Genomic DNA, 18,656 nt, shown 5'->3' with positions numbered 1-18,656 from the left:
CTTGGAATTCATCACGCTGTCATAACTCTCGTTGACTGGAGAGAGAACTGGATTTCGTCACTTGATTCAATGTTCAATGCTATATATATATCATCTTCAACAATTAGCTCAACTTCGCCTCAGGGATCGTCACAGACACAACTAAGAGTTTAAACCGACAGTATGAGGCCGAACCCACTGACTCTAGGCGTGTCTGCCTCGAGACTGAAAGAGAACCCAAGCTCGACTGAAACAGCGTCGCTAGAAAAGACCTTGAAGGAAAGATATGACTGAAGTTGAAGACTATGTAAGTGTCTTGTCAGTGGTCCAAAAGGAGCATCAGCTAAAAGCACAGCAGATAGGTGTAGTGACGGCCGTGTGAGTTTTCAAGGAGTTGAAAACAATGGAGATGCGAGAGTTAAGGCAGGATCAAGAACAACTATGAACAAAACTGAGGGGAGACAGAGCTAAGGGAGCACAGTAAGATTCTCCTCTGTCCTTTTTTTTTTTTTTTTTTTTCTCGCGTTAATGAGAGCGAGATGTGAATACTCGCGTGTTAGGAAAACAGTGATAAAAAGACGCGAGTAAACTACTTTCACTTGTCATAACTTCCAACACTTCCTATGATACCTTCTCTAGACACTCTATCTCCTTCTCAACTGAATGACTACATCTATCAGCGAGATCATAAGTTGCAGAAATCAGGAAAATGACAGACCCAACTTCTTCTATCTTCTTCCGGCTCCCTCCAGAACTACGCCTTGAAATCTACCGGCATGCGTTCTCCATCTATCCCAACGCGAGAACTAGGGTGGGTAAATTCAAGCTCAATGAACATGATGAAAGTGCTCTTTCCAAAGGCTATGAGGTGTACATTCATCCCACAAAAGCCCATGCCTCCATGTACAGAGGAGCTCCGGACGAATATCGTTCCCAAGAGGACCAGGATCGCCTCCACGAGTATCGCTACACACCACAAGAATTCCTGGCCATTCTCAGCGTCAGCAAGACAGTGTACAGTGAAGCGATGCCCCTGTTCTACTCGGAGACATTCTTCTGCTTCTTGAACAAGAACGGACCTTCGAACTTGGTCAGAAGCTTTTTATTCAATATTGGCTCTCATCGAGTGAAGTACATCCGTCGGCTGTCCTGCGAGCTCATACCGCTTAACTTTCCTTGTACAAGCGAGGACAGACCTAGTTTGAAGTGGGTGGCGGTTTTTCTTTCGTGGATGGAGCATATCGATATTCTGGAGATGACTGTGTTCGTTAGCGAGGAGAGACTTCACTTTGGTGAAAGGTACCGAAACCTTATTCGTGGCATTCTTGGGGAGGGGGAGCTCATTTTCGATGTGCTTTGGGGATTCCACCACCTGTTGGCCCTTGAAAACATCGGCACAATGCGTCTTGTCGGCGATCCGGACAAAATGCTGTGGAACCGGGATGACAGGCTCTTGCTGGAAGGGGTGAAGGGTAGAGAGCTATTTGAGGGAGACACGGGTCATCGGCCTCGGGTGGTTTTCGAGCATCCTGAGGGTCTTGATGAGATGGGTGGGATGTTGTAACGGCGTGTGTCCAGGGGAGGTGAGCTTATAGCAGATGACCCTTTGGCGGTTCTTTAGCTATCGCTTCATAACGCAAATAGTTTTTGGTCCGCATCCAGAAAGCTCCTGATGATACACATGCTCGTGCTATGCTTGAGCCGCATACTCAACACGGTGGATGACCTGATGATGGACGAAGGTGTCGCTTTGGGAAAGCATGGGGTCGACCAATCGGCCTTCAAGGGTTGAAGAGAGTGTACCTATCTACCGAGCTGTTCTTCTCTCGTCTTTGGGAAAGCTACTGAGGCATTTGATCGGCATCCATCAGATAGCAAATCAACTTCGATGTCTTTATTCTTGCGAAACAAGACCATCAATATCAATCAGAGAGCATACGGAATTAAAAAGGGTATTATGGGCTTATAACGAAAAGAAACCCGCTTGGATGTCAAAACGTATCTCCTCGCCGGGTCAGAAACATTTCAATTGGTTTCATGCTCATGCAGCCCGTAAGCCCAAGTGGCCCATTGCTTCGATAGGTCGTTCCGCCCGCCTATTCTTCACTCCTCTTCTTGCTCAAGGCTCATCCATAAACGAACTTGAGAACAATCACGCACTCGAATCCCTCTTCATCTGCTTCAACTCCTCCACCACCCTCTCGACCCCCCATCCCTCCTTCAACCCTCTCAGGACAATCTCCTGCTCACTCTCCGGCGCCATCCCACTCGGAGCCGGCGGCCTCCTATCCAGATTCGTCGGAAACGGGTACCCATCCGCAACAGCCATCACCAGCGCCTCAAGCCCAGCATCCAGCCGCTCCCCGGCGTCCTTCCACCGCTGCACAATGTCCCCCCAACACCTCTCCACAATTGGAATCGTATCAATGCTCTCCATCGTCTTCCCAAACGCACAACTAATCTGCAACAGGTTCGCCTTGCGCTGGAAACCGCCGTCAGGCTCGTCAGGCCCAGAACCCTCAGGAGCCATCTCATTCGCCCCCGCCGCATGAAACACCGCCGGATTGAAAAACACCCCATCCCCCAGTTCCAGCAGCAGCGCTACGTAGTTCTCCCGGAAAAAGGCCCGGAATTCCTCCGCCCGCCACGCAAGGTACCCCGCCTCGTAGCACTGGCTGAAGGGGAGGAACCGCGTCGGCCCACTGCGCGCCGGCATGTCGCTGTGCGCCACCGCCCCCTGCAGCGTGAGATACTGCGAGGCGAGCTGCAGGGTGCGCGGGAAGCGCGCGGTGGTGGCTACGTCTTGGAACCCCAGGTGGTAGTCGCGGTGGGATTCCTGGGCGGCCCCGCCGGGTTTGACGATGTTGACTTGGGCTGTGATGCGGTAGGCCGGGCCGAGCCAGGATTCGGCGATGAGGCGGAGCCAGGGATTGGAGTAGTAGGCTGTAAAGGAGCGGGGGTCGAGGAGGGCATGCTTGCTGAAGGAGTTCCAGATGCGGTCGTTTTTGCCGCTGGCGGCGAAGTGGTCGCCCTTCTTTGTGGAGGTGAGGCGCTCTTGGGCGATGATGCGGGTGAAGGTCTCCGTGGTGGCTGTTAGGGTTGGGCCGTAGCGAGCTGGACGGTACATGCCTTTTAACACGACGATGCCTGGGCCGGTGTTGAGGGCGTGGTGCCATTCGTTTTGGAGATGGGTGGTGAGCTCCGGGTGGAGGTGGTCAAGGGTAGTTACATCGTAGATGGGGATGTTCTTCTCAATGCACGAGGACAAAGGGTAAGTGGCTTTGTTGGTGGTACGGCTGCATATCGCTTTGAGGTCTTCGATTCGAAGAGTGGTGTCGAACAGTCGACTGGTTGTTGAAGGATTTCCGCTCATCGTGTGGAGTGTTGTAGCAGAATGTTCTGACGCGTAGTCTGACTGCACAACAGTGTTTCCCCTTGTCATCATCGAACACCGTTTAAATAATCTCTGCCTCAGTTCTGAATTCCGATGATCGAATCATGGTGCAGATGAATTGCGGGGAACAGATGGAGCTGAACTCCACAGATGACAACTCTTCTTAGGTGTAAAGCGCACACTGGATGAACTTACTTGGCTCCAGGCGGAATTCGACCTCCGCGTCTTACCTTGCATGTTGATTGTTGACCATATACTTCCTGAGTAGAGTTCGCTTCATGAATATGAATGCCAACATCATCCTTTAGCCTAATGCTGTGGCCTCAACTTCGATAGCACGGTGGATGGTTCAAGAAGGAAACCTATTTCCGATATTCACAACTGTACGTACGTACCTCCTCATGAGCTCGCACCACTTCATGAACGGTGTTATTACAGATGTACAGAGGCTTTGCAGATGCTCAAACTGAGAAACAAAATTCACAGCAAGGGTATGAGTTCAACCATTGACGATGCCACCGTTCCAAGTCACGACTTTGCCGATGCCGTAAGATTCAAGAGTGCAGCCGAAAAATTGAGACATTACCCTCCGAGCGTCAGAAGGAAAAAGAAGCGCCATCGAAGCCATTGGTCAAACAATTCAACAAAGAAAAAGACGTTACTTAGGAAACAATACACAAGAGAAAGAAAATTCGCCATACCAGCATGTGCCTCGCTAATATCATGCCCAAACCAACCCAGCCTGCGCAAAAGTCTATGCTGATGACTCGAATTTGCACCTGAACGGAGAACCAGAAGAAGAAAATGCTATCCATCAGATTAAACGCCATCTCATCAACATGCGTCGTGTTCATGCATTCATCATGACCACTCCGACGCCCGAGGCTGGAGTGGGCTCTGTTGGGGCTGGCTCGTCTGCTCCCGTCGACTCGCTCAGTATGAGCTGATTCTCGGACATGGTTTCCACTAGGGAGCTGGGCCGATCAGCCACGGTAAAGAGAACCTTGAGGAGCACCTTTTGATTCCGAGAACCGTCTGCTGTATCGTCCACCCGATGCCTGGTATGGGTCATCAGAGTGCGAACCAGATCCCGAATATGGGTGTCGGTAGATTCGTCCTGGAGCTTATCGAGACCATCGATCACGCAGACCAGCAGTGGTGGCGCATAGTGTAAAAGCGCATCGATAAGCGAGAGGACCGTTTTCCACGAGGTAAGGGTGCCATCCAAGGATGTGAAACGCTCCAGACCCAAATCACAAGCATCGTGACTCTCCACTACGGGCGGGAGGTAATCGATTAATTGCCGGATCAGACTGTAAGCGAGGGCAATAAGACCCTGTTGAAACAAATTCGAACCGTCTGCAGACTGAATCGGGAGGGAGCAAAAGTGGGAAACGACCGGAAGCCGTGCCTGTCGAGCAAAAGCGGCGAAACAAGCAGAGAAAAGGGCAACGGTGCTGGGAAAGGTGGCGGGTGGAGATCCGCCCACAGCGAGCATCTGCGAATGAGAGTTTGTCGCCCACTGTTGCAACGACTGTAGCACACTATCTTCGGCAATAACATCCACGCCAGATTCGAAGTCGGCCACTTGGTCGTCAGCATTGAAGAAGTCCTGGAGATGCCGGGAAGAGAACTGAAGATCGGTCCGGGTGTACTTGCGTTTCGGGCCGCGAGACCATTTGAATCTTGAATCGTCTTTGAAGAAATACATTAGCTCTATCTGAAAAATCTTTTCAACAATGGTGCATACCCAAGTCGCGCGTCGCAACCGTCGTCCAGCATGTGATACCACTGTTTTGTTGGCTGACCGGACGGAGGCTTTGACTGGCAGAGTCCAGCAACTGCGAAAGCAGAACATCTCTCATGACGGCCATTCTGGCACGCGCGGACGCAGCATGCTGGATTTCCCAAATCAACTGACGGGTGATAGCATTCTGTGCCGCGAACCGACGATCCGATTTTTGCAAGCCGATTTGGTTCAGTCGAGCTTGTTCCCACAAGGAAAGATCAGGGTATTGGAATATGCTGTGTTCCCCAGCGCAGTCCAAGGTATCAAGATCCATCTCGTCGGTGAGCACGCGGCTGATATTTCTGGCACACTCTTGAATACTGCGAAGCAAATGTTCAAAATCCAGATAAGGGTCCAGACTAGGACTGTTCAGCAATCGACATTTGGCCTTTCTGACATACCAATCCATAAACTCTCCCAGCAAGAGGAAGATGAGGGCGTAAAATTTTGCAATGGATAGGACCAAGTCTTTGTTCGATGAAAGATCATGGTCTCCAGCTGGAAGACGAACGAATTCATTGATTTGGAGCAGGATTGCGAGTAGGCCTTCAATGACCCTGGGGTAATTTGCAGAAGCCTATTCCATCCGCTTGATCAGTCTTTCTGATTCAAGAAACGAGAAAGTTTGGTACAGAAAACCTTACTTTGATGATTGACTGCAAGACCCCGTGAAAGAGAGCGAGGTAAGCTTCGTTTCTAGGAAGGGCCGGCAACAGCACCAAATGCAGATGGACAGAAGCGATGAACTGATCACAGAGAGCCATGGAACGGCTAAACACTCGCCGGCGTGGGTTAGACATCCAGACAGTCTGCACATTGCCTATCATGGCCGAGACATCGTGGAACTCTTGAAGGCGTTCGTCGAAGCCGACCTGATCTTGCTCCGGCAGGTTTTCCTGAAATTTCTTCCAAGTCTGGGCCAATTCATTGCATTCAACGTCGAGTTTTGCAACCACGGGGTTCCTGAAGGTCAGGGGATTAGAAATCCGGCTCTGGAATGTTGCAAGACGATACGATGATGACAACCGTCAAGCCGACGTGGTGTCCGATTCCGGGGAGAATATGGATTGCCACGGAACATGTGAAAAGATGGATGTGAGGAACTTACGAAGAAAAATGTCTCTTCTCGAATCGTTTCTCCCACAGATTGATGGCCTTTTGATTGTTTTGAGGACACTGAGAAGTCTCTAAGGCAGGGGGGTCGGCTAAAGATGCCATATTGATGCAGAATCACCGGGTCGAGATGGCGACTCTGCGCTGTTGGATGTCCGAAAAGGAAGACGAGGGGACAGTCTCGTCGAGGAGAGCGAAGTGTTCATGTCAGAAGCCAAAGAATTAATCAAGTGAATGGGTTCTCAACAGATCTGTCGCCGAGCCATCAAGTGCTGGGGCTCTTGTTCCGGAACGTTCTGCTAGTAGTATGGTGGTTTGTCGGGGTTGCCTAAGGTACTATGATTATCTATGGCAATCCCATGTTGTGCACTCTTTTGCAACGGAACGTCCCGCTAAGCAGATGAAACCTCTTCCTAAGTTGCTGGGGTTGGAAGTCGGACAAGGAGGGGAACTGATAGGTGAAGAGGTACTCCGTAAGTACAGTCAGTCAGTCGTAGAAAGGAAAAGAGGAGAGAAAGAGGGGAATAATAATGGAGAGAAGAAGCAGCATCACCCAGAAAAGGGTACCTAAGTACGAGACATGAAGTTTGGATTTTAGTTCCTTCCCTTTTCTTATTTGTCTTTTCTTTTCTTTTCTTTTTCTTTTTTCTCCCCTAAATCCGTTTCTTTCAAGAGAAATTTCCTTTTCAGAATACTTAATGCAAGCAATGGAACAATAACAATCATACGGAGTATTAAGGTACTGGGAACCTACGGGCCTAAGGAGGATAAGAGTCTCTTCTCCCGTCTGTTCGATTCAAGGTCTCGACCCTAAGCCGAACAGAGAAAACCACTCAGCAGGGAACCTCCACGCCTCTTGAGCATCATCAGCCAATCAAGGGAGATGCTGACACGGGCAATGGGGCGTCTGGATGGTCGAGGCCTCGAATAGAAGCGGGGACAGGCAGCGGATAAGATAATCCAGGCCTTCTTAGCCTATGGGACGCTCCGCTGCTAATTTTGGTCTTTCAGCGAGTTGTGATGGATCATGGCTGGTGATGGCTGATGTCTTTTCCAACAGAAAGTATCCTGGTCGTTGGTATCTACATTGAGGAGATTGGTTTCCAATATTGCTGTTGAGCTGCATCGATAGCTATGCATATATAGAAGGTTGATTTCATGAATACCCTCCCTCCATCATTTCAGAATGTCAAAGAAACATCCAGATAAGGTATGTACTGCCCACTTCCTCTTCGGTCAAGTTCGAGGTGCATGTTTTGACTTCTCCTTCTTACCCCTATCTTCTAGCTCCATTCCTGGAATGATTTTCATACCAGAATCCCCTTTAGACTTTGGCACTGAAAGGTTTATCTACCGTCTGGCATCTGACACCGTCACCGCCAAATCATGGCTGCAAGAAATGGCTCATTGAACAAAGGCTCTCACTCATCAAGACGGACAATAGCCTAGGCCAAAGCCAGTCTTACTGTCAGTCAGTGTCAGATGGCCCGAACCATCAAATCCGGTGAGCCACAGTTACTTCTTTGTTCGATGTGCATTGTCGCTTTGACATCCGAGTCAGATCATAGCCGTTTTTCCACGGTCGGTATCTAGGTTGTAGTCTAGTCATCCGTCTGCCACATTCCTGGTGCGCCTCCGCAGAGATCAACAGGAATGTGCAATGACACCTTACTTGGACCGACCGATGCAACCGTTGATCCCGTTTCAGCAGCGACTTCTAGTTCTTAGTGCCCATGAATTGAAAGGAAAGTATTGTGCTTGGTTTCAAGTTTGATAGCGACCTTGGCGCATCACGAACCAACAAACCATGCTCGTAAACCCACCCGACGGCGGCTCTTGTAACTTCATAAGTCTGTTTCCTGTTGCCGCACATGATCCAGATCATTATGGTCTTTTCTTTTTCTGGTCTGGAGCACACGGACCAAGTGTTGCTGTCAAAGAGTTGCGACCCATCCCTTTCCGCCAATCACCAATGACTACGGTGGAGCCACAGGGCTATCTGCTTCTTAGCCTTTTGATCGGATAGAACCGCCAGGCATGTAATCATTTGTGGCATGGTATCGAAATTCTCTCTGAATATATTTGGATTGGGTTCTGTCAGGTGAAGCTTGCGCAAGACCTCGGAAAAGTAATGCGTTGCACATTTATCCCAAGAATCCAAGTGTCAACAACACCAACAGCGCCTACCTAGTAGTCTAGGCTCTTCTGCATTGGATACATGAACCCAATCTCTTCCCCTGAGGGTGACTACCAGACATGTCAACTCTATGCAGATGCTTCATTTGCCATATGCATGGACATGCATAGTGGCTTTGGAGACCTGGTTGCAGCTGCTCATTACTCAGTCAAGATCGATTTATCTACCTAGTCTCGTTAGGATGAAGGTGAGTATACGCCGATCGCAGTTATCCCGAGATCTTTCAATTGGCCAAGTAGCTCGAGATCCTTTCATCTGCATAAGCTCTACGGCGTAGATCGAGACATCAGTGTCTTTCTGTGGGAAGCCATAGCAACACACCGCAATTTCGCTTCACCGCGCTCAGTTGTCAGAGTGTGCATTCGCACTCAGTGTCCATCAAGCTCAAAATATCCTGTGGCACCTGTCTTTGATCTGTACTGTATGCGTCGTAATCACACTGCATACACAGTTCAGAAGAGATGATTAACCAGCTTGTAAGTTAAGACAGCATTCTTTGGCCAAGGGGTAAGGTGCAGCCAAGACAACATAGATGGGACTCTATTGAGGAGAAGAATGCGGAGTCTGGACTTGTCGCATTGAAGTTCCTAGTGGGCCTAGTGGGCCAGGGAAATCGTACAAGATGCAGTGTAACCCATGGCATTTGAGATGGTGAGACATTTGACCTTGCTGCCATTATTTTCAGGCAGATAATGATGAAGTTAGACTTAATGTGCGTTTTGGCTGGCGCGTTGTTTCTGACGTTGTAAGAATGAAGAGTTGATATATTTATGCAAAAGATGGACCGAGGGGTATCGTGGATTGACACCCTGACAATGCTCATAGCCTCATTAGGTTCATGTAAGTCCACTTCGGGATTAAGCATGGTCCAAGTCTGAGCTTAGCCTGTCTAATAGAATACTAGTACTACGAAGACGAAGTACTCTGTTTGAGGCTTTGAGCTCAACAAGAGCAATTTCCAGAGGCTAGTGAGTCCGCCGGGCAATGCTCACTGGGAGCGCAAACGTCGGAATTTCGGTAATGGATATCCGACAGCAAGTTTAGGAAGCGAAGTGCGAACATTAACAGATGACAGGAGGCACAGGTGAGCCTGTGAGCCCATGACATAAGCGGCCTAGGACTCTTGTCTCCACCAAAATACGATTACGAAGCTACCACCAGCTTACCTCAAGATAGTGCAAGATGATATGATAAGAATTTGTCAAAGATGGTTGCTCCGATTCCGGAGACATCCACATGGAAGAGCCGGGGAATCACCGGAGATTTGTGTGAGGTTGATTCATAGGTTCTCAGACTATCGGCAGGGCAGAACTGAGTATCTTTCCAAGAAACTCTTCGTTGCATAGGTTGGGGGAGGATGAATGTGGAATTGTGGATGAGAATAGACAATAGGAGCACCATGTGGTTTGCTCAATCAACGTCAATGTTGATGACAATGTGATTAAACCCATGTGAAGGAGAGCAACCTAGGTAGAGACAGTCTCCATGGTTAAGATCTACCCTTCTTCAATGGCGAGCAAATCCAGAGCCGAGTTACGCCCAGCGATGATGCAACGATTGCATGGCTGATGATCAGATGCTTTTCATCATCTTCCCGACTACAATATGCCGACTTGGCTCGCCAGTTAGCAGTTGATTGTCATTTAGTGCCGTCTTAGCGGAGTACCGGATAGAATATCTCCGCCTCATTATTGAGAAATCATGAAGATGCTAGATAGATAGTAGTTACCTTAGAACCTGGACTGGGAAAGTCTAATAAGATCATCATCAACAGCAATGATTCACCTTGTCCGCGGCCAACGCCAGCGGTCCCATCATCCCATGGATCGACCTTAACAAGCCCCGCACCAGAGAGATCATCGTAATGATTGGATTCAGAATCAAGAGGACACCTGCCTTTTCAGTGAGACCATCCAACCCTTCTGTCTGGATTGTTAAATAAGAATTCTTGTTCAGGAATAATAATAGGTATGCTCCAGAGTGGCTGAGAAGTGAGGATACACCTGCGCACCATCGATCGAATCGAGAGCACGATGACTTGATAGTACGGAGTACAGAGGCTGGATAAGATCGCACGCGATGCTGATGATGATCCCTTATCTTAGCCTCGATGATCGGTCTTGTCCTTCTTTGTCTCTTCCCCAAGATTTGAATGGAAGTACTAGTCTCCTGGGAGAAATTCAGAATAATATTCGGTACCTAATGAAATCTTCTACATAATTAGTTCTTCCAATCCTGGCCTCCAAAATCACCATGGAGGGTTGGATACTGTACCTAGGTAGTTAGCGTCGTTCTGCTCCTGTATATTATACTAGCACCCTTCAATCTTTTCTTCGATATCCCCTTTCATCATCCCCAATCTATCCATTTCATAGCTGCGACCAGCTTACGGTCCGGTCTACTTTCGGGACACTGGACAGCCGTCACAACAGAGCCAAGGATGCATAGCCCCTCTCATTTCACACTTTAATATTCCCTGGAGGGGGATCCTTTTCCGATCGTGCCGGAAAGACTGGGAATACTCGCTGATCGCCAGTCGCTGCATCATCACGCTTTTGCCAGCACAAGGCACAATCATCGACTGTAAGTACCGGTGTTTGACCTGCACATCTCACGCTGGTCAACCGCTGGCTGTCAATCAATACCCACCTCCACTGCGGTCCACTCCTGTTGTGCCCTGATCCTTGAAAGTGAAACTGAAGACTGGTTGTCGCTACAGCGTCGGTTTCAAGCGCTCGCTCTTCTTCTCTCGTCTCTCTCGTCTGCTCCCTTCCTTTTTACCTTTTTCTGATTCTTCTCGGTTTCCCCATTTTCCAATATCCAATCCTCCCCGCCCCATTATTATCCCCGTCTGTATGCTGAATGTTCTTGCATTATTATTTGTATTTGCAAATAATTCGGCCATCCCTTCGGTCGCCTGCATTAGCATTTGTAGTCGCCGTTCGTAAGGGATCAACCCTGCCGTGGGAGAGGCTGTTCCATCATCGATAGTCATTTTACTTTCCTCTTTTTCTCTTATTTCTTTTTTTCCCTTTCCCTGGCCCTTTTTTTGCGGTGGATTACTGCACGGAGTACGGAGTACAGGTTGGACGAGATCCGTGACTAATGATATTCTGTGCACCCCCCATAGTTAGTTACCCTCCGCTGTTTCCGTAAGCCTCGTCACCGTGGGGAAATCCCCCATCGATCCGGGCTGATCCTTTCGATGGAGCCCAGACAAATACCCTCTGTGTTTCCTTCTTCCTTTTCTTCTTTCTCTTCACTTTTCTTTCTTTTTATTCTCTTCCTCTCTCTCTCCTCCACTGTTCGAGCGACAGGGTCTTCGGCTGGCTGTACCGTACTGCCGTCGAATAGCTCTGCGGATCTGTCGTTCACGGACCAAAAGAGGTTCCATCTGCAGAGCAATCAATTCACTCTTCCGACGAATGTCGTTGTCGCGCCTCTGACCCAGTCTTTGATCAATTTGAATGGTACTGACCTTCAGGTGAGTTATATCTTCCGAGATAGAAGTCACATGAGACTAATGATATCATAGAGGTTCAACATCACTGGGAATCTAGTGGACGTTGGCGCATACAACTCGCTCAGTGTGAGTACAGGTGATATTGCCTTTGTCAGCTGCGACACGTCTGTGTACCCAGGCAATCTGGATGCCAGTGCAACGGTATCGAATCTCCTCACAGCGCAAGAGAAGGCGTCCGCGGTTCTTCTGTACAGTGCTTCTGCTTCCCATTGCAACTACACCGTGAACAACGACGCTGTCGGCCAATATACCAACGTCTTCACCCTTTTGAACTCAGCATTTGCGGACTCCCTTAGTGATCAACTCGGTAAGCAGAACGGGAACGGCTCTCTCAGCATTGTCTACAACATGTCGTTCGTGGGAACAGTCACCCCGTCGACCCCGGATGGGTCAACGGACAGCCCCAATACCGGTGCGTTTCTCTTCCCCGACAAGGCTAGAGTCCTCCTAACTGACTGAAATCTAGCCATGATCATTCTATACAGCATCACAGGCATTATTACTGCGCTATTCTTAGCGATCATCATTACCGGGGCTATCCGGGCTCATCGCCACCCGGAACGCTATGGCCCCCGATACACGGCGGGGCGGCCTCGGCAAAGTCGAGCGCGAGGGATAGCAAGGGCGATGCTGGATACAATTCCCATCGTCAAATTTGGGGATAGTTCTGACCCCAAGACAGAACCCGTCAAGGGTGATGTGGAGATGTCCCTCGGGTCCGAGGAAGGGGTCAATGAGCATCGAGAGGCACCCGCTGCCAATGGATCCCCTCCATCTGTGACTGTTGGCCAGCCCAACGATGGAACCGAACCCGCCAATGCTGAAACCAACGCCGAACGGCGAGGTACACCAGCACCCGCGCCAGATACGGAGTCGCCGAACGAGCATCCAAACTTTTCCTGTCCGATTTGCACTGATGACTTCATCAAGGGTCAGGACCTCCGCGTGTTACCCTGCAACCATCAATTCCACCCCGAATGTATCGATCCTTGGCTGATCAACGTATCTGGCACTTGCCCGTTATGGTATGTTTTGTGTCATTTTCGTTCGTTCAGATATACAAGCTGACATATCATTAGCCGGATCGACCTCAATCCACCACAGGCCGAGGAAGAAAACGAGCAGGGTGAGGGTGGCAGCAACGATGCCTCTCAAGACAACGCGACTGCACCCGCAGCAGACGCTACTCCAAATCGTCAACATCGCCGGATATCTTCCTATCTGCATGGCCCCTTGAATGCTCGCCGGATGCGCGATGCGACCGTGGAGGAAAGACTTGCAGCGCTCCGGAGCGTACGGGAGGAAGCAAGCCGGGACGCTGGCAATGAAGAGGCTGAAAGCCGACGCAATCGACTGACGGCACGGTTACGCGAGCGATTCCGCATACGAACACGCACACATGGGGTCGAGGCAGCGGCGCAATCGTAGATCCGCTGCGGACATCGTCACCCCGGCCATGCGACTTGGATGCCAACTGATCGATTTCGATTCGCAATCTAGCACATCGCCTCAGTATGAAAGATTTGCAGTCATTTACGATTCATTTCCCTGTGTTATATTTCGATTTTGAATTTGTGGTACGATGAGGGCATGGCGTGGCTTGGTCTGCCGATATTTATTGGATACTGCTCCCTTCTCACTTTTCCTCTGGATGATTGATGAGTATATGGTTATGGTTATGGTTACAGGTAAGAATGGGCGATACAAGGCGTTTTTGGAGATTGGAGTCTTGGTTTGAGCGGCCTCAAAAAGACCTTTTGCATTTGGCATGATTTCGCTTCTTTATGCATATATGTACGAGACTCCAAGAATGACATGCACAAATACCATCTACGGTAGGACCATTCAGTCATAGACATTTTCATGTAAGATGGTTCCGGAATCCGGCGACGGCTTCGACAGAATTTCCTCGTTGGGAAATCGTCCACCCCGTGGGGAAAATGGACGGGGACGGTGGATTCACGGCGGCGGAGTCAAGAGGCTGGGCAGTGGCCACGATGCGGTTGATTGAACTTTTCTAGCGTTATGATTCGGCATGGAGGCCGAATCTGAAATAACTGCCTCCGTTCATTTCTGGAATGGCCTGAATGATAAGAGCTCGCGTCCGAACACCGAATTTCCTAGCAAGGTGATATCCATAAGGTATGTCTTGAAGCGCAAACAATACCCGGGCAACTCTGTAATTTGTCCAGGTGCTCCGTACAGGTAATCAGCAAGGTAGCCTACTCCGTAGTGGTAGCTACTCAGAATCTGCAGAGTGGATGCCGAGACGAATCAAAATTAAATCACGCATCTGTAGACTACCTACTCCATAGGATTGATCGGGGGAACTCCGTCGGGTCCCTGCCTGGTGAGGCTTTTTCTGGAGGATAAGGTACCTACCTTCGGGAGGACCTTACAAACTTACAAACTTACAGGGACGAGGGAAATGATTGGGGCCGGTTAATTATCGTCGGAGGTTTGATGGCACATTTAGCCTTATTAACTAAGGTACCTATGTGTTCGAATGCAGACTGCGAAGTGTGTATGGGAATCAACAATATTAACGAGGTAGACTGTCTTCTGGTCAAGGGAGCCTGGACACTGCGAAAGACTATAGTTGTCAATCGTTGTTATATGTCCTCTCGAGTACTCCGTAGGTAAGGTAGTGATGGTGATGATGATGGTGATGGCTGACTTTACAGCCTCGGTATCTGGTTGGCCGAGCATGACGCATGCCCTGAATATCAGGACGGAGTACCTGGCCAGCTGTAAACCATATATTTTGATTCTTGCCAATTGCCATAGTGATCGAGATCTATAGTCGAACTCTCTCTGCTGTCGATGATATTTCAGGACTGTTATTGACCCAAGTTGATACACTTGCTGTCAGATTGATCTCCGCGTAGAGAAAGCAACTCCTCCAGACAATGCACAGATCTGGTAAACATGATAGACAATAACTTATCTCAAGGATAACATCCTAATGCTCAAAGTGCTTTAATAAGGACCGTAGCATGTGATGTCGTCATGCTATCTTTTTGTAATCGGCATCGGGGCATGCGAGTTCCTCGGCTCGCCGTCAGGAGAAAAAAAATCACGCTTCGAGTCGGGAGAAGTTGGGTCGAATGATTCTCTTACATAAATAGCGAAAGGAAGGGAGAATATAATGGATAATGGGCTGATTATTATTACATTTTGTTTTTTTGCCCTTGTTCTGAATTATCGAGTATTGACTCAGTGTCAGATCAGGATCAGATAGATACATACGTACGATTGCCATCCCCAATATTACCCTTTTCAGACTCAAAAGATACCCCTCACTGGGACTGGATTTCCCCTCATCGTCATATCTCTCTGTCGGCATATCATATCTTCGATATATCGACATTCCCTATCATCTTCGTGATTCGTGACACTTGATAGACTCCGTCGGAATTTATCTGCTTCTTTCCTGGGCCTGTCAGTTGACCGAATCGCTCCGCCCGGTGAACGCAAGCAGAATTGCTCCCCTGGTGGTATGACTGCACTGGAGTCTGGACGGTTTCTGAATGAGCATCTCCAAAAATAAACCCCCAATAACGGCTGAGTTTGTTTCGAGAGCGAGAACAGAAGATCCAGAACAGGAAAAATTCCCGCATTCTGTGTTTCCATTACTCATACCGTTGGCCTTTATTTACCCGTCATTCTCATCTGCATCCGGCATCATGTCTTCCCCGCGTCTACACTCTACTCCTAGTACTACTACTCCTACTACCACCACCTCTACATCCTCCTCCTCCTCATCATCCTCCATCGCTCGAAATCGTCTCGCCTCCCTTTCCTCTCACATCATGGGTTCCTCCAGCCCGTCCGTCTTCTCCACGGCCATTGTGCCCGCCGCTCCAGAAGATCCTCTCTTCGGTCTGGCTCAAGCTTTCCGTCAAGATCCCTCGGAGAAAAAAGTCGATCTCGTCATTGGCGCCTACAGAGACAACAACGCAAAGCCTTGGATCCTTCCTGTAGTAAAAAAGGTGATTCAGCATCTCGTTAACAGCATCCTGATGAAAAGAGGCTGTGACTGACCGATTTGATCCAGGCCGACGAGGCAATCCGCAACGACCCTAACCTCAACCATGAATATCTTCCCATCAAAGGTCTTCCAGATTTCACCTCGGCCGCTCAGAAGCTCATAGTCGGTGCGGATAGTCCGGCCATTCGTGAGAACCGAGTATGTTGCCCCGCGCTCACTCTCCGGATCGTCCTTGCGACCGTAGTCGGATATCGGAAAACTAATCGGCGGGCTGATAACAGGTCTGCACACTGCAAGCCATTTCAGGCACAGGTGCATTGCACTTGGGCGCATTGTTCCTGGCCAAATTCCACCCGCGACCCCCCAAGGTCTACCTCTCCAGCCCCACCTGGGCCAACCACCACCAGATCTTCACCAACGTCGGCCTCACCCTCGCCAACTACCCCTACTTCTCCGCAAAAACCAAGGGCCTCGACTTCGACGGCATGCTCAGTGCCCTGCGCGAAGCTCCAACTGGCTCCATCATCGTCCTGCACGCCTGCGCCCACAACCCCACCGGCGTCGACCTGACCCAGGACCAGTGGAAGCAGGTCGCGGTCGTCCTGCGCGAGCGCCAGCACTTCCCCTTCTTCGACACAGCGTACCAGGGCTTCGCGTCCGGTGACCTTGCCCGCGATTCCTGGGCGATCCGCTACTTCGTCGAGGAGGGCTTCGAGCTCTGCATCGCCCAGTCCTTCGCCAAGAACTTTGGTCTGTACGGCCAGCGCACCGGCGCCTTCCACTTCGTCTCGGCCCCCGGCCCCGACGCCTCAACCGCCAACGCCCACATCGCCTCCCAGCTAGCCATCCTGCAGCGCTCCGAGATCTCCAACCCGCCCGCGTACGGCGCGCGCATCGCCGGCCGCATCCTCAATGACCCCCAGCTCTTCGCCGAGTGGGAGGAGGACCTCCGGACGATGAGCGGCCGGATCGTGGAGATGCGCAAGGGTCTGCGGGAGCGCCTCGAGGCAAAGGGCACCCCCGGCAACTGGGACCACATCACCAGTCAAATCGGCATGTTCAGTTTCACCGGCTTGACCGAAGCGCAGGTCAAGATCCTCAGAGAAAAGTGGCATGTGTACATGGTACGTGGCTGTCTTTCTCCTTTTCTTATCCCCGGAGGCAGCGGCGCCGGCTAGACACCGCACTTTCTGGGGTTCTCCACCCGCCCGCGTCTCGGACCCCAGCCACGGCAATTCGCTTTGTCCACCCCCCTAGCCTGACTGTCGAGACGACAAGCTAATCCTTAATTCTCTAGACCAAGAACGGCCGTATCTCGATGGCGGGCCTTAACACAAATAACATCGACTACTTCGCCGAAGCGGTCAACAGCGTCGTCCGCGAGACCTCATAGTCGCTTCTGCTCGTTTCTTCGCCAGATACTCCGTCATGACCCATCCTCATCTCTTATCCATTCTAATTCCCCCTTGACATCTTCGGATGGAATGTATTTCCTTTTTACTCCTTCATGGCACTTCGGATTGAGACGTTACTCTGCTCGCATATGTAGATCGCCTTGGGCTAGGCTTTCCTGAATGAATTGATTCTGAACCACACTTGTGATCGATTATGGTCCAATGGTGTATATGGTTAGAATGGTATCGTAGTAATATGTCCGGTAATGCCATGCTGGCCGGCTAACAGCTAAAAAATCAAATCCCACACCACAAGCCACGTACACAATCCCACCGTCCCCCAAAACACCGCCTGCGCCGTACTGCGCTGCTGCGTCGCGCGCTTCAGCTCCTTGTTCCCCTGCCCAATGTTCGACGTCGTTGTCGACGCATCCATGACCAGCTGCTCGATATACTCCTCCTGCGTCGACAGATGCGACACAAGCGTCTGCTGGAGGGAGGAGATCTCCAGGAGCGATTTCTCGGCATTCCTGCACAAACACATCCATTAGCCCCTCACCTATCCACTAACATCAGAGGGTAAGGGAACGGTGGAACGTACTGCACTTGACTCAGCGCATCCTCATAATGCCTCAGCATGAGATCATTCTCCTCGGCGAACAACTGCAATTGCTCGGGGGACAGCTCCGCCTCGATCGCCGCCGTCTCGCTCTCGCTCAGCGTCCCCCCGCGCGGGCCAGAGGGTAAGTGTGTTTCCGGGATTGTCGGCGCCGGGACCGGGCCAGACACAGACACAGAGACAGAGACAGGGGGCCTGCCCCCCTCGCTCTTATACAGCACGCTCTTCTCCTTCTCCCGGACGCGCTCGATCCGCTTCTCGACCATAGCGCGCTGCGCCTCGGCCGCGCGCTCGAGCCCCCGCCGCAGGAACCAGAGGATGCTCTCGCGGACGGTGCGGAGGGTGCGCGCGCGCTCCTCGTCGTGGATCTGCTCGGGTGATTTATTTTCGGTGGTGGTGTTGGCGAGGGCGCTGGCGCCGCCGGCCCAGCGGAAGAGGGCGGACGGCGCGCGGTGTTTCTTGCGGAGGAGGCCGGTCTCGGTTTCCTGGCGGAGGGATTCTGCGGAGGAGAGGTTGGCGATTGAGGTGGAGAGGTCGCGGAGGAGGAGGGCGGTGGAGGAGTCGATGGAGTCGCGCTCGGTGTCGGTGAGGGGTTTGCTTTGGGGGGTGCCGGCGGTGGTGGAGGTGGTTGGGCTGGTGCGGAGGGAGGTGCTGCGG

General features: G+C 50.8%; 6 protein-coding genes across 6 annotated transcripts; 3 read left to right on the top strand and 3 right to left on the bottom strand.

Moving 5' to 3' along the window:
- Positions 1-688: 688 nt before the first annotated feature.
- On the top strand, positions 689-1,543 carry CDV56_102650 (uncharacterized protein; the record flags this gene model as incomplete). The annotated part of the gene is made up of 1 exon (XM_026756269.1): positions 689-1,543. One exon carries the CDS (start codon positions 689-691, stop codon positions 1,541-1,543), a length of 855 nt encoding a protein of 284 aa, XP_026611988.1.
- A 588-nt stretch (positions 1,544-2,131) lies between these two features.
- CDV56_102422 (phytanoyl-CoA dioxygenase family protein) lies at positions 2,132-3,352 on the bottom strand (the record flags this gene model as incomplete). The annotated part of the gene is made up of 1 exon (XM_026756041.1): positions 2,132-3,352. The coding sequence occupies one exon, from the start codon at positions 3,350-3,352 to the stop codon at positions 2,132-2,134; it is 1,221 nt and encodes a 406-aa protein (XP_026611987.1).
- An 871-nt stretch (positions 3,353-4,223) lies between these two features.
- CDV56_102008 (uncharacterized protein) lies at positions 4,224-6,380 on the bottom strand (the record flags this gene model as incomplete). The annotated part of the gene is made up of 5 exons (XM_026755627.1): positions 4,224-5,068; positions 5,124-5,521; positions 5,564-5,739; positions 5,807-6,125; positions 6,271-6,380. 5 exons carry the CDS (start codon positions 6,378-6,380, stop codon positions 4,224-4,226), a joined length of 1,848 nt encoding a protein of 615 aa, XP_026611986.1.
- Positions 6,381-11,939: 5,559 nt separating this feature from the next.
- On the top strand, positions 11,940-13,423 carry CDV56_100996 (RING-H2 finger protein; the record flags this gene model as incomplete). The annotated part of the gene is made up of 4 exons (XM_026754615.1): positions 11,940-11,956; positions 12,010-12,407; positions 12,462-13,020; positions 13,075-13,423. 4 exons carry the CDS (start codon positions 11,940-11,942, stop codon positions 13,421-13,423), a joined length of 1,323 nt encoding a protein of 440 aa, XP_026611985.1.
- Positions 13,424-15,807: 2,384 nt separating this feature from the next.
- On the top strand, positions 15,808-17,379 carry CDV56_100385 (aspartate aminotransferase; the record flags this gene model as incomplete). Its single annotated transcript, XM_026754004.1, has 4 exons — positions 15,808-15,987; positions 16,053-16,184; positions 16,268-17,110; positions 17,284-17,379. 4 exons carry the CDS (start codon positions 15,808-15,810, stop codon positions 17,377-17,379), a joined length of 1,251 nt encoding a protein of 416 aa, XP_026611984.1.
- Positions 17,380-17,592: 213 nt separating this feature from the next.
- On the bottom strand, positions 17,593-17,910 carry CDV56_100244 (putative SNARE protein (Ufe1); the record flags this gene model as incomplete). Its single annotated transcript, XM_026753863.1, has 2 exons — positions 17,593-17,654; positions 17,705-17,910. Coding segments are annotated over 2 exons (268 nt in total), but the record flags the coding sequence as incomplete, so codon positions are not given.
- Between the last annotated feature and the right edge of the window lie 746 nt (positions 17,911-18,656).

This window comes from Aspergillus thermomutatus (genome assembly GCF_002237265.1).
Source record: "Aspergillus thermomutatus strain HMR AF 39 chromosome Unknown NODE_194, whole genome shotgun sequence".
In the NCBI taxonomy this organism is placed as follows: Eukaryota; Fungi; Ascomycota; class Eurotiomycetes; order Eurotiales; family Aspergillaceae; genus Aspergillus; species Aspergillus thermomutatus.
This window is presented reverse-complemented; position numbering and strand designations above follow the sequence as displayed.